At 40.4% G+C, this 15806-nt stretch overlaps 1 protein-coding gene across 1 annotated transcript in view; it reads left to right on the top strand.

The window, feature by feature from the left end:
* The window catches only part of abcc8 (ATP-binding cassette, sub-family C (CFTR/MRP), member 8), a 61168-nt gene that overhangs the window by 39749 nt on the left and 5613 nt on the right, over positions 1-15806 (top strand). The window contains exons 18-34 of the mRNA XM_078257561.1: positions 419-457; positions 827-925; positions 3031-3115; positions 3462-3542; positions 4294-4431; positions 4764-4889; positions 5916-6012; positions 7252-7499; positions 10351-10517; positions 10946-11173; positions 11955-12047; positions 13030-13132; positions 13531-13644; positions 14315-14435; positions 14920-15050; positions 15157-15235; positions 15396-15504. Of these exons, the coding sequence (XP_078113687.1) occupies positions 419-457; positions 827-925; positions 3031-3115; positions 3462-3542; positions 4294-4431; positions 4764-4889; positions 5916-6012; positions 7252-7499; positions 10351-10517; positions 10946-11173; positions 11955-12047; positions 13030-13132; positions 13531-13644; positions 14315-14435; positions 14920-15050; positions 15157-15235; positions 15396-15504 (2058 nt within the window). The remainder of the gene's footprint in view (positions 1-418; positions 458-826; positions 926-3030; positions 3116-3461; positions 3543-4293; positions 4432-4763; positions 4890-5915; positions 6013-7251; positions 7500-10350; positions 10518-10945; positions 11174-11954; positions 12048-13029; positions 13133-13530; positions 13645-14314; positions 14436-14919; positions 15051-15156; positions 15236-15395; positions 15505-15806) is intronic.

Genomic DNA, 15806 nt, shown 5'->3' with positions numbered 1-15806 from the left:
TTGACATACTAATCTCAGCCAGAGGAATCAGATCCTCTGAGAACTGAATGAGTCAGAGTCCAAACGGGTTGATTTCCATATCAGCAAATTACAGGAAGAAAAATTGGGAGGAGGTGGGGTGGGCGGGGGGGCGGGGGGTATTTATAGGAAGGACAAGATCTCAGCTAATGATAGATGTGTTCATGTAGGGCAGTGGATGATTGGTCTGCTGTTTGGTCTGCTGAGCAATGAAATGATTGCCATAGTGCGGGAAGCGTATATGGGTTAGTGTGTGTGTGTGTGTGTGTGTGTGTGTGTGTGTGTGTGTTTGTTTTCTGTTAATCATTTCAGGATGAAAGTGGAGCCGATAATCTGTTTATCTCAAAGGGGACAGTATGGCTTATTTCATGTTTCTGTGTGTTTGATATTTTCTCTGCAGTCCCACGGACAGAGATGCAGCAGGTGACGGAGAAATCAGGTGAGCTCAGCCAACAAGATGCCACACGTCAGGCGGTCTGCATGGAGACGTGTCACGATCATCCGCAGAGGAGAACAGCAATTATCATGTTTTATCCAGAAATCCACTGAAGATGATAGAGAACCAGATATTCCCTCTGCTCACACACTTAGCTGCATATTGACTACACAAATACGCCACAGTCTCTAATGAGTTTTTATAATGCATCACCAGCTATTAAAGGTTGAGGAGTCCCTGTGGTCCAGAGGTCAAACCGTTTCCTAACCGTAACCTGTTTGTGAAACGTCATTAAGAAGTCAAATTTAAACATAGAGAACAGATCACATTGATTGTTTGACACTTCTCTATGTGTATATAAACCTCTGGTAGGAAGAGAGGCGCTGTGGCCTACGCTTCCCAGAAGCCCTGGCTGTTGAATGCGACACTGGTGGAGAACATTACCTTTGAGATGCCCATGATCAAACCGAGGTAAGACCTTATACCTAAAAAAAAATGGTGGTATGAGAGGTTATGTCTGTATAAACCCTGCTGAACTCCTCCACGGGTGCTGTTGTTGGATAGGGCAATAGGAGTGTGCTGCACACTGCAAGTAGTGGAAACAGATGTGACTTACCAGAGATTTTATGACTTTATTAGACAGTCACCAGTAAAGAGATGACAAGAAATTGGAGGCCAAAGATGGGAAACGACAGACATCACAGGTCCCTGGCCGACTCAAACAGGGGCAGTTGGCACTGTAAACCCCGAGGCCACCAGGGCACAACAACCACATACATTTAATTTATTATGCACAAACAAAAATAGCAAATTGCTAATGAAGGACTGCAGTAAGAGTAGAAAACACACATTTGAGCTAAGTTTTTTCCTCAATGCTGAAAAAAGAGCTGCCCACTGTACAGACACCTATTCTTGAATGTTCCTTGAAAAGATGACAAACGACAGGTCAAATCTGTTCAAAGGGGTTCCATTTGGTCTACTCTCATTGATACATTATTAATGTGGATAAACTAAATGTTAAAAACACCTCTTACTATACTGTCCAACAGCACCGCAAACCGCAGCCTCCAAAATGACCATAAAGTTGAATCAGCTCCTCTTTAAAAATGACATTATAACCTCTATGAAGGACGGATTTATTGGCCGATTGATGTATAAGGCTGCATTAGTTTTCGCTAGCTGTACCTGATAAACTGGCAACTGAGTGTATTAGTTAGTTCATCGGTCAAGGTTGCATTCCAACATTCTGTTTTCAATGCAAACTCTTTTATTTGAATCTTTTTAGTTTGTGGATGTGCGTCACATTGAACAAAACTTTATAGACTGTACTCTTGCATTAGTAACCACTAATAGGCTCTCTTCCTTACATTAACAACTGAACATTATGTTGCTTCAATGCTGTCAATGTGGCACCCATAATCACAGAAAAACTAGCTGTCTAAGGACATTCTCATTTAAAATGACATTCAGAGTTGTTCATTATAACGGATTAATCAATGTGTTGTCAGGCCGAGCTGTTAGGCCAAAATAGAGCCAATAACCTTTCTGCTCCCTGACGCCACTGTGCTAAATTGGATGTATCGATGCCTGATTGAGTCAACAGTTTCAATCCAGTATAGAAAAGCCAGAGCTTGACTTCCCAAATAACTTGTTTTGACACGGAGACACCTCGGGCCAGACCAGTATTGGCAGAAGGTGTCTTTTGGCTGTGCACCTTCTACAGTTTCACTCACTCCTGGCTCAAAAACATAATGCTGTTTTTAGCCTGCATGATCACATTCAAAAATATACACACATTCTCTTTTACTGACATACACACAAACTCAATTGCACACACTCATCATGTTCATCCACACAGCAAATGGTCTTCCTAAAAAGGTCAGTTGCATCGATTTATGGTTGTGGCCGGGCTCTTTCTAGGTGTAATGGACTCTTTTTTTAAATACATCAGAAGGACAGCTGTGGTTTGTTGCTGTTGAGAAGTTTGCTAAACCTCCCCATTCCCATTATCCCATTATTCTCAAAGCTTCAACAATTATATAACTGTGAACCTGTCATGTTGTGCGGCGGCGTTTCTATTGTACTTTCAAGACCATGTGGGAAGCTCCAAATGGATAATATAAAAATGACGATACATTGTAATGAATAACATGCCATTAATTGAAATTTGAACACTGATGCAGCCCTGAACTGTGTCCCCAGTGCGTTTCTGTGCTCTCTGATTCTGCCTTTCATCTCTTTATTCTGTCTGTCTGTTCAAGCGAGTCTGATTCAGCGCTCAATCTTCCAAGTTAGACCATATAGGCTGCTGAAACTCATTTCTTTATTTCATTTTCAGTGTTCATGGCTCAGTTCAGACTTTTATTGGGTTGTATTATGCATACATAACAGCTTAAGTTTTATATAGATAGATAAAGATATATGTCTAACATTAATAACGTATAATTCTAATTCATTTACTGTCTAAATTATTAGCCAATAAATTAATATTGAGCAGACCCATAGTTTCCTTCTGGCTGGTATTAGCAGCTGCTCTCTGTCCTCATCTGTATTCTGTCTCTGTTTGTGCCTGCCAGGTACAACGCTGTCATCGAGGCCTGCTCTCTCCAGCCTGACATCGACATCCTTCCACAAGGGGACCAGACAGAGATCGGGGAGCGGGTCAGTATGACAGTAAAATATACGATTTTCTTTGAAATTCCTCTGGCTTTTCTATTTTTCAGAACTGGCCATAGCCCCCTCTGTGGCTCTCTGTATTGCAGAATCATTTGTCATCATTACTGTGCAGCCAGTAATGTTTAATGTTTGTGCATAGGGAGTTGGACTGACCTTGTTCAGCCAAAGCAATATCATGTTGGATTTCTTCATGCACCAGTAATGTGGGAAATAAACCATGATATCCTTTGTTACTCTAGGGGGCAGGTGCCACACACATGTATGGATGTAATCATGTTGTACATCCCTCTTTGTAGTAAAACGTTGTAAGGTTTTCTTCCCTCTGGTGCAGGGTATCATCCTGTCAGGGGGACAGAAACAGCGTATCAGCGTAGCCAGAGCCTTGTACCAACAGACCCACGTGGTCTTTCTGGTGAGTCCTCTTCTTCACTCACGCATCTTCCGATCAGAAGAATTATTTCAGTTGTTGCATTGCACCTTTTAATTAATCCTGTTAGCAGACAGTCTATCCGTATTCACAGTGAAACGTTTCTGAAGCTCTTTACTTGAAGACTCAGATGTGATTCTATTTCTGATGCCTTCCTACGTGACAAAAATAGCAACACACTCTCTTAAGCTCAGCTGTGGGGCTGAGAAGCTCAATGCAACTTTCAACTGACAGTTTGAAAATGTCAGTTCCTGGTGGAGTTGATCACATTGTAATACATGTTTGTAACTAGGACTTCAATATCCTTGAATCTGTAGATTAGTCTACTTGATTAATAGTTTAGTCTATGAAATGTTAAAATAAAACATTCTCAGAGCCCACAGTGTTGTTGTCAGTTTGCTTGTTTTGTCTGACTAACGTCTAAAGCAGTAAGATATTCAATTTACTTTCATATATGACAAAGAAAAACAGCAAATCCTCACATTAAAAAAGAAAGTTGGAATTTTGGGCGTTTTTGCTTGAAAAAAGACTGAAACGATCAATCAAAGTTGTATTTCTGTGCATCAATCAAACCACTGTCAGTCAAATCTAATTAAACCAGACCCACACAGTGCACAGGAGCTGAGTTCTTGATAAATGACAACTACTGTAAGAAAGTTTATTTCTAAACTTTAACTTTGACTGCTAAATATTCCTGCTAAATACTTATTAAGTGTCTGCTGATGTATTTTTTTAGGATGACCCATTCTCTGCTTTAGACATCCATCTGAGTGACCATCTGATGCAGGACGGTCTGCTCAAGCTCCTGAGAGAGGAGAAGAGGACGGTGGTGTTGGTCACACACAAACTTCAGTATCTCCCACACGCAGACTGGGTGTGTGTGTGTGTGTGTGTGTGTGTGTGTGTGTGTGTGTGTGTGTGAGAGAGAAACAGGGATATTTACAGTTATTATCTTAACCAACTAGATAAACTATAGATTAACAGAACCTTTTACTCTTTAAAATGCACAGTAATTGATAAGATTGTCCATTTGTGATGCTGTTATAGTATTCATGATGTAACTATTCCATTGTTTCATTTGGGATGCAGACATTTTATCTTAGAAATATCCCAGAGTGTATAAAGATTGATTGATTTCCGGTGTCAGCTTATACTAAAGATTGCATTTCTTCTTTACTTTTGTGTGTATGTGTTTTTTTTTATAAGATCATTGCCATGAAAGATGGCACTATCCAGACTGAAGGGACTCTGAAGGACATCCAGAACTCTGAGCCTGAACTCTTTGAGCAGTGGAAAACCCTGATGCACAGACAGGACCAGGAGTTTGAGACGGTGATTAACACTAGAACCGCCAATGCCCATGTCATTTAATGTTGTGGTTCAAAAATTCTAATTATTCTGTCATTGTGTATGCTATGTTTCTCTCCTGCCCTGACTTTACCTTTAATACCTATTCTGCACATGCCTATATTGTTATAATGATAGAATAATGTTTAGAAAACCAAATAGAGGGTGTTTTAGTGTCGTTTTCCATGAAAACACACCCCTTTAGTTGCCAGGAGCAGCGCTGATGTGTCTCAAGTTGTGTCCCGGGATATATATATATACATGAAAGATGTGTGAGTTATACGCTATGATTATATCAGGAATGTTATTTATGTAAGGCGAATCTTTTGAAGACAAATATTAATGCTGAGGGGGATTTATTGTTGTTCTTTCATTTGACAAAATGTAATGATGTTATCATTTGCACAGTTGTTTGTGAATATATACCATTTATTTTACTTGCCAAAATAAGATGGCTGAAATTGATTGCAACGGTTTACGCTGCTTACAACTCAACACAGCATCAGAGAGAACCAAATAGATGTGTTTGCGAGAGTTGCTCACAGAAACATCTGAGGTTTTATGTTGACTGAACTGACCTGATCATCACAGCACCGTGAAAATACCCGTTCTAAAAATAGCCTTTTAAAATACCACATTTTACACAGCTAAGAGTATAGCAGTTTTGTGTTGGTTTAAGCTGTTCAATAAGCTATCTGGCTGCATATGTGTGTCCTTGCACTTTAGAGATGGAAACGTTGGTTCAACCTGCGTGGCTCTTGGGCGTCGGGTTTGGAGGAAATAGTACCCCTAAAGAGCCTGGCAGATCCAGAAGTCAATGACTGGACATTCAATGTGCTGATGAATCCGTAACAACTTTGAATCTTTGCTTTTCGTTTGTAGGTTCGGAAGACAATCCAGTGCTGCTTGGAATGACAATTTGTTTACCTGGATGTTTGCTTAATGTCTCATCAGATTATAGTCTTTAGTATTCTGGAGAGAATCACATGTTTATCTTTATCTCTCCTCCAGGAGACGGAGGTGGCAAGTATGACAGATCTGGAGAGGAAAAACCTGCGGAGGGCCATGTACTCCAGAGACGCCGCCAGGACTGAAGAGGACGAGGAAGGTGAGGGGTCTCAGGAACCAACAGCGTGATCACATGATGTATGAGTGCAGTCAGTCCTTTACCGATATAATATAGTGTGTGTGTTTACTGATAATAATGAAGGCGGAGTATCATTTCCCTTCCCCTGTTGTGTCTTTTTGCTGAAGAGCAGCACCTCTTATATTACATTTAAGCTTAAGTTCATCAGCTTCTTTTGAATGTTAACACCTGCTGCAATGTCTGCAATTATTTTATGACTACAAATCCCCTGTATATCATTTCCGTCCCTTGTTCTTTATTTATTCTACCCTGTGTATATGAAAACAAGCATAGCATGGGTGTTAAATGCTCCAGACTTTCTTCTGGGTCTGGTGTCTCATGTCTTGGCTTCTCTTTAGACTTTCTCAGCAACCAAATATGACACCACCTTCTCTCTAGCAGCCTCCTGCTAGACAAATCTGATCCTTTACATTTATATGGCTCTGCTGTTGAATGTGCCCCTTTGGTGAGAGGTGCTAAGGTGCAGTAGTTGTATTCTTTATCTGTGTTCTGTGTTGTCTCCCATGTGCTGGTGGCACCCCTGAGTGGACTTGTGAAATGGCTCCAGCTGCCCTTCTGTTTGATCGAGCAGGTGTGGCCAGAAAAGCATGGACTGAAAAAAGAAAAGTAGTTTGAAGCATTGTGACGCTGCAAGCAACTCCCAGTCATGTCCGCTTCTCCCACCATGTTAGAATCTCATCATACATCATTTTCTTTTTCACCAAACATTTGTCCCCACTGCTTCTCAAAGTCTACTTAATGCCAGCATGGTTGCACAGTAGATGATGGTAGCAGTAGGCTTATTCATTCATTCATTCATTCATTCATTCATTCATTCATTTATTTATTCATTCATTCATTCATTCAGTCAGTCTTTTCTTCCTCTACTCTCCTGCTTCCTCTCTGCCACCGGCTTGTAGACTTCCACATGCAGCCTCACACTCCAAAGCTTGCTGCATGATGTGATGTGATATATTTACATCAGGGGTGGCGAGGAGGCAGGCGTTTCACCTCTGCTTTGGCCCTCTTTCTCTGTTATTTATTCGCTGCTCTTCCAGTCCTGTGTCAGAAAAAGTACAGAGAAAGAAAAACAGATAACGTAATATCTGGGAAGAAGAAGGAATGCCAGAAATGTCAGAGAGCATATGAGCCATGACTCACAGCAGAGGAGACCACAGTTAAACACAGACATAATATTTTCTGTAAAATTTGTATTCCCAGAGGAATCCCTGGAGAGTGACGATGACGACGACCTGTCGCAGGTTATGCGTCAGCGTGCCACCATCCCCTGGCGCTCCTGCGGCACCTACCTGTCCTCTGCCGGGGTCCTCCTGCTCATCCTGCTCCTCCTGTCACAGCTGCTCAAACACTCCCTCATGGTCGCCATTGACTACTGGCTGGCACACTGGACGTCACATGTCATCGCGGCCAAGATGGTAACAACAGCTCAGAACTGTACCGTCGTTCAGGTGAGTGGCTGAACGGCATTGGTTTTGATTGAGATGTGATTGTTGTTACCTGGCCAAATGTTTTTTTTAGTTTTTGTGTTAATCAGCAGTTTTATCAGAAGTTTTTAGAGTCGTAAAGTCCTTTCTCTTGCTTGATTGTCACTGCCTAAGGACTTAAATCAATCGTTTAAGTCATTTAATTAAAAAAAGCCACACATTCTCTAGTTGCTTCTCAATACGGATTTACTGCTTTTTTTCCCTCTGTGCCTTATCTGAGGGGGTTCATGAGATGATTTTTGGAGTAGTAAAGATGAAAAAAAAAGTTTTCCAACACAAGTATGAATTTCTTTTTCAAATATTTGCATTTTTCGTAAAATATTGGATAGTTTTGGATCATTGGGGCCTTAAAAATGTATTACATGAGACAATTTGAGAAGTACGGAGGTCAAAACTTACTGACCTACGTGACTTATAGACTTCTGACATTTTTCAAGGGGTCACAAGTCAACAAGGTTGTGAAACATTGTCCCATTTGATAGTAAACTGGATTTCTTCTGAACAATCAATTTGATCACTATTTTCTGACATTTACAAACTAAGCGATTTATCAATAAATTGAGAAAATAATCTGCAATTTAATCAATAATGAAAATAATAGTTACAGCCGTTATTTTAAAAATAACACTCTCACAAAATCTCAGTTGAGCGGACAAACACAGACACTGCCAGGCTCCAGATGGAGCGTTTGCTTACGCACCCTGAAGCAAATGCAGCTCACACTCATCTGCATGTTAGAGAAACAGAATGCTTTGATGGAGTCTCAGAGAAAGTGCTGCTGGGAAATGTAAAGATGCAGAGATTTGATTCATGTAGATTTCATTGGTTGAAATACCTGCAGAAATTATTTCTGAATGGCTTTAGTCCCAACTGAAATGATCTGAAATAAACACTTATCCTGATTTAGAAACAACAGACACTTAAACATTTATTTTCAGTTTAAAGCTTATCTTTTGTCAGAGACCTCTTCCCTCAATAGAGTTTCTGACTGCCACTCACACACGCACACACACACACACACACACACACACACACACACACACACACACACACACACACACACACACACACACACACACACAATGGTAGTTTATATAATGTTAGTCAGTAAAGCTGATCTATTAATAATGTTAGTCAGTGAAGCTGATCTATTATTAACTGTGTGTGTGTGTGTGTGTGTGTGTGTGTGTGTGTGTGTGTGTGTGTGTGTGTGTGTGTGTGTGTGTGTGTGTGTCTGTCTGTCCTGTGAATTACAATGCCAAGTCATATTTCACACAGAGGCTAAAGACAGATAACTGGGGTTGGGGTACAGCAGTTTAAAGTGCACTATGTCATCCTATCGACTACAAACAGTGCAGTCGTCTCTTCTTCACTTCTCTCTATCTCTCTCTCTCTCACACACACACACACACACACACTGAATGTACAGTTAAGTGCAAATTGTGACTTGAATGCCATGGACATGTTGTTTGGCTGAGCTTGGGTGTGTATTTGCCAGGCTGATCTAATCTGGGGTGTGCTGTAGACTTATCCATGTGAGAACACTTGTAAGTCCTGTTCTGCTATCAGACACAAACTCTGACACATTACTGACACTTCAAGTCTCTGCCAGGGCCCAGTGTCTTTTTTCTTTGATATAATGGATTGTTATGAAGGCCTAATCTGTCATTTGTTTGACCAATATATTTACATACATAATTTAAGCATTTGAGCTTTGAATGGAGAGCAATAATAATTGTGTTTGTCAATCAAATACAATATATTTTAGCCTAAAGCCCAAGGCATTAAATAAACTATGATACCATAACTGTGTATCAAATATAGTCTGTGTATTTGAAGACCTGTCAATCATTTTGTGAGTGATATCAGGTGCTAATGTCTGTTGTGACGTGGCTTTCTTTACATCTACGTCCCTGATTGTTTTCTTTTAGTATGACAAATTAAAACTTTTTAGGTCATGAATACCAAATTTAGTGAGAATTTAACTGTTCCTTAAATTAGTCAAAATGCTAATTCATAGTTTCATAAATGTAGTTATTGTAAAAATAATTGTTTGATATTATGGACTCTATGAAAGTCTAAGGATAGAAGGTTCCATACATTGTACAGAACGTAAAGCCCTGTGAGGCTTGTGATTTTGGGCTGATTGATTTGACATGATTTAATATTCCCAACACACATTTGAAATGCATTGCGTAATATTTGAAAAATGTAGTCGTTGATTCACAAATTCACTTTGAAAAAAGTGGTTGTTCAGGCAGACACAGAGGTGATTTCTCTTTGCCGTCTAATTATCCACGACCCAACCCAGTCGACGCTCCGTATCATCTGCTCTGTGCTTATTCATTCTGCTTGCTCCAGCACACACTGCTCCTCAATCCTGCATCCCCTGCCACCCTCTGACCCCCCCCCCCCCCACAGCTGCCTCCATGCTGAGATAAATGGTCAAAACTTGATGTCAGTGTCCTGATTGAAATACATTTTTTTAAATTTGATTTTAACTGGTTGTATTTGTAGGTCTTATATCATGAATAGGAATGTCTGAATACTTATGAATACTAAAAGAAGGTAGACAAGTTTGAGACAGCCAGATCAGCTTTAAAAGCTTCACTGGCTTTTGTCACATTAGATCACCAGCCTCAGAGTTTAATTATGCTTATAATTACTGGACAACGCCCTCTCACTTTCTTAAACACACACACACACACACACACACACACACACACACACACACACACACACACACACACACACACACACACACACACACACACACACACACACAGTTGCAGTCATGTTCTCTCTCTCTCTGCAGGGCTGTGGCTTCAGTCACTCGTGGTATCTGTCGGTGTTCAGCGTGCTGTGCTGCCTGGGCATCATCCTGTGTCTGTTCACCTCTGTGGCTGTGGAGTGGACCGGCCTCAAAGTGGCCAAGGAGCTCCACCACGACCTGCTCAACAAGATCATCCTGGCCCCCATGAGGTCCGACGCTCAGAGTGTGTGTGTGTGTGTGTGTGTGTGTGTGTGTGTGTGTGTGTGTGTATGCACACTGCAGCTCTGCCTCGTGATGTGTGAAAGAGAAATACGTGTGCTCGCTGATAGCGTTTCCGCTGAAACAGATCATTTAAACGAGAAAATGCTGTTAAAAGCATCTTTTTACGCCCCATTACTCAGACTACCATCTGCTTTCCTTACACAAAACCTAGGAGACATCACTTACATTAAGACGCTCACATGCACATAACACACTTGCATGTACTGTATATACACTCACTTACACAGCTAAATAAACAGCTGCGCAGCATGTCTGAGCAGATTCATGTTGAATAGTACTGTCTTATTGTCAACATGTGAAAAGCTCTAAAACATAATTATGGCAGAGGGTAAATGAATTGTTTTCATCCCTCCAGGCTGTTTGAGACGACTCCGCTCGGCAGCATCCTCAACAGGTTTTCCACAGACACAAACACAATCGACCAGCACATCCCCACCACCCTGGAGTGCCTCTCCCGCTCCACCTTGCTGTGTGTGTCTGCTCTGGGCGTCATCTGCTACGTGACCCCCGTCTTTCTCATCGCCCTCCTGCCACTGGCCGTCACCTGCTACTTCATCCAGAAATACTTCCGGGTGGCTTCCAGGTGAGTCGGATATCATGCACCTGTTGTTCAGCTGTTGTAATTGGGGCTGTAGCTCCCAGTGAGGACACCCGGGCCATGTTCAATGTGAGTTTTTTTTTTAGTTTACATACTACAATAACACACCAATAACACAGCATGGTTTTTTAAAGGCTGATTCTGGTATTGTTTTATGACACAACATGTTTGATTTGACTTTTTTGGTCCAAAAACATAATAACATTTCAATAAAGTAAGAGGTAGTATGTATTTTTCCACCATAATAATATTCCTGAGAGTTTGGAGAAGGCTTTGAAATGGCATTTAGATTATGATATATGATATATACATTTAATGAAAATATAATTTGATTAAAGATAATGTTGGCAAAAATGATTTGAGCTGAGACAGAGTCCCCAATTAGAGGAAACAGATTCCCCATAATGCACGGACTGATTGGTGAATGAAATTATATTTACCTTGTCAAAATTAAAGTTCTGACAGGATGTGAGATTTATTCTTTTGTCCCTGTTTTTTAGTGCTTATATTTCCCATAAATAATTAACACAATGGTAAAATCCATAAACCCACAGTTTTGTCCATCAGTCCATCAAGTGGCTGCACATGACTGACTTCACTGTCACAGTGAAGCCAGTGAAATCATTCTCGTTCTCTGAACCTGTCCCACTGTTCCACCCCGCAGTTATGCTGTCCTCGCCACTCCAACCTTACGATCTTTGATATTATTTGAACTTTGCTTCAGTTGATATTTCCCTCTCCACTGTGTCCTCTGTCTTCTGGTCAGGGACCTGCAGCAGTTAGAGGACAGCACCCAACTCCCTTTACTCTGCCACTTCTCTGAGACAGTGGAAGGCCTCACCACTATAAGGGCCCTCAGGTAATTATTACTAACAAACAGGTCGAACTGTCTTAAGTGAACGAGCAACGGTTAGTAAATGATTATTGTACAACATTGTTTAAGAGGGATGTAAACTCTGTGAAAAAAAAAAAGTGCTTTTTGTTACTTCACTGTGTGCAGAGTGATGTATGTGCAGATTTCAACACTAGACTAGCTGTTTTCACATTCATCTGCTGAAGGGGATCAACTAGATGATTTTGTGACATCACAACTAGTCTGGAAGCCAATCATTGTCCAAAATGCAATTTGATGTGGAAACGTTAAAACTACAGTGCACACATACACACATGCACGCACGCACACACACACACACACACACACACACACACACACACACACACACACACACACACACACACACACACACACAATGTTTTGGTAAGAGAGGAGTAGACGTCATTTTAGTACCGTAATTGAAAAATCATGTCAGACACAACTATTATTCAAAGCAGAATGTAATTATTTTTGTCCTCCAACATGTCCAGAGTGTGTTTAATATGTTGTGCGTATGGTCTGTAGTCTGTGTATTGTTGAAATGTTTACCTTATTTCAAAAATCTTATTTTCAATTACCTCATAGTCTATAAACAATTCAGTTGAAATCCGTTGAAATTGTGTAATTATTATTACTTCACTTACTGTAATGATAATAATAATAATATATATATATATATATATATATATATATATATATATATCATGTGAATCAAAAGTCTAGTATAGTTAGTTCATTGGTTAATTCTGACACTGACGCTGAAACATTTTATGTAATTCAAATGTATTTGTATAGCAACATATCATACAAACACAGTTCAGAGTGCTTTACAACAAAATAAAATAGCAAAAATGTGCAAATTAACAGAGACATCCAGAAAATGCTCGAGTGAAAATAGCAGTAACAAGTTGGTGGACTCTCAGGACATAGGAGCACAAATGAGACGTGTCTTTTTTTCCATCGGCAGGTATGAGCCCAGGTTCAGACAGAGGTTACTGCAGTACACTGACGCCAACAACATCGCCTCTCTCTTTCTCACAGCAGCCAACCGTTGGCTGGAGGTCCGCATGGTAATGATCCGTCCCCTGTTCAGTGCTTTAACATGCAGATCAGTCCTGTTTACTGTTTGTCAGACAACAGCTGGTTCACATTTTTTGGTTAATGTCGCTGGCTCCGTCTTTTGGGATCTTGAAAAGCTGAATATTTAATGACTTTAATAACATCGCATTCTATGTTCATGTGTTTTTTATCTATCGACTCACCGCTCGTTTGGCTTCTCGTCTTTCACAGCAGCAGAGGAGATAAGCTTCAGATGTTTGTGGATTTATGTGCACAGATGCAAAAGAAAACACTAGCAACATATCCGTCGTTTTTGTGTGCGGTGACAATAAGCTGAACAAATTTGTTATTTTATTGACTTTTTAGAATGACCTCCCTGCTGTAAAGTTGTCATTGTCTCTTTCTGCAGGAGTACATTGGAGCATGTGTGGTGTTGGTAGCAGCTGTAGCCTCCATCACCAACTCTCTTTACAACCAGCTGTCCACCGGTCTGGTGGGGCTGGGACTGACGTACGCCCTCATGGTGAGACTGTGTGTGTGTGTGTGTGTGTGTGTGTGTGTGTGTGTGTGTGTGTATGAGTTTTATTGCTTGTCTACCTGCACTCTTTAAGGACGATACAGGTGGTTTTCACGTTTGCGCTGCAAATTGTGTATATTCTACATGATTACCAAACCTTTCAAAACTTGTTATATTTCTTTCCCAATTTAGAATAAAGTGTTATGTTCTGCCGTTACTATAGGTAACTATATTTTTACATTTTAAACTATATTCATGACACATTCTTTTAGGTTTTAATTATAAAGAATGTATCTGATTAATATAAAAAATAAAAAAAAACTCAAATCTGGACCAAAATTGTAGTTAAACCATTTCATGTTTTTTTTTTTTATATTTCATAACGGAAAAAAAATCCAACTGAAAATATGTCTAAACAGTGTAAACTGTAATTAATTCATATAAACTACATAGTACAAGATGTTTGTGAAACTTGCACCTTTCTCAATATATCGTTTGTGTCCAGTGAAAACCATGTGTCTCCAAATTTGGTGATTTCAAACATTTTCAGAATTAATGATGTTACATAGACAAAAACTTTGGACTATCTGACAAAGCTAATGAAGTGTGTGCCTGTGACATTTACCCAACTTGTGTCTACTCCCCCTCCCCCTTCTCGCCTGCCTCCATGTATCAGGTATCCAACTACATGAACTGGATGGTGCGTAACTTGGCAGACATGGAAGTACAGCTTGGCTCAGTCAAAAGGATAAACGGCCTGCTCAAAACTGAACCAGAGAATTACGAGGGACTGCTCAGTGAGTGCAGCAACACAGTCACAGTTCCATCTTAAATTAAACCTTCTTGCAACAGGTGCACAATTAAGATCATATCTTATAACATCTTATCTGATGTTTATGTGTGTGTTTTTTTTTTTTTAAGTTTACAGTTAGACTACATTTACTTCACATTCATCTTTGTCAACCCAAGGGGTATCATAATGCTCACAAGAAATCTATTTGTATCTATCTGTATTCCACTTGTATCAGTTACGTTATACATTATACATCCTAGTAATCTATCTTACATGCAGCTCTCCTTTCAGCCAGAAGTGATTTTGCAAAGAGGCCAGTGTCTGTTCAACATTGAAATACATTAATAATAAATACATACATAATACATAAATCTCAATTTGACTCCAATGATCGAAAACGTAGAGATAACAATTTTAAACTATTATATCAAGGGGTAAAAAAAAGTTGAAAGCTAAAATCCACTGATGTTCCTGTGTCCTGTTCTCAGCTGTGTCTCAGGTCCCTGACGGCTGGCCCCGAGAGGGAGAGATCAAGATCCAGAATCTGAGTGTCCGATATGACGCCACGCTGAAGCCTGTGCTCAAAAATGTGAACGCACACATCAACCCTGGGCAGAAGGTATCCAAACTGAGGAAACCTGTGAAACGAAACGCAAATGCCAGACAATATGATACATGATGGAATGTCTGCGATAATGATGATTAAGGCGCCTTGGTTTTTTTAGGTGGGGATCTGTGGCAGGACAGGCAGCGGCAAGTCATCTTTCTCCTTGGCCTTCTTCCGCATGGTGGATATGTTCGAGGGTACAGTAAAACATCAACGCTTAAATTGAACTCATAGTAATGGGTAATGTAGTTCATTAAAAATACTTTTAACATGCAACGCTAGCAAGAAAAGACTGCTCTTTGTAATGTAGTCTATGTGTGATGTGATTGGGATTCACGATATGTGTTTCTCTCCCAGGGAGGATTGTGATCGACGACATCGATATCTCCAAGCTGCCTCTGCAGACCCTCAGGTCTCGCTTGTCCATTATCCTCCAAGACCCCATCCTGTTCAGCGGCGCCATCCGGTACGATGAACTTCACTTCACCATCTGTTTTACCAGCAGGACGAGTCGTCACAGAGGTTTAGATTTGGAGCTACTGATAATCGAGTTTCAGTAGAAGAGAGAAAACACTGGACATTTCCAGTAACAGGGCTAATTGGCAAACTGTGACACACTTTAAAGACACTTATCGGAAGCACGAGTAGAGCTGAGGGTTTGTAGATAAGAGGACATTCCTCTGAAAACTCAGATGGAGAGGTTTATTTTTAGACTTCAGCGGCAGTGACCATAAAAGCTTTATCATGTTTGGAGATGAGAGGAAGCTG

This window comes from Sander vitreus, chromosome 8 (genome assembly GCF_031162955.1).
Source record: "Sander vitreus isolate 19-12246 chromosome 8, sanVit1, whole genome shotgun sequence".
In the NCBI taxonomy this organism is placed as follows: Eukaryota; Metazoa; Chordata; class Actinopteri; order Perciformes; family Percidae; genus Sander; species Sander vitreus.
This window is presented reverse-complemented; position numbering and strand designations above follow the sequence as displayed.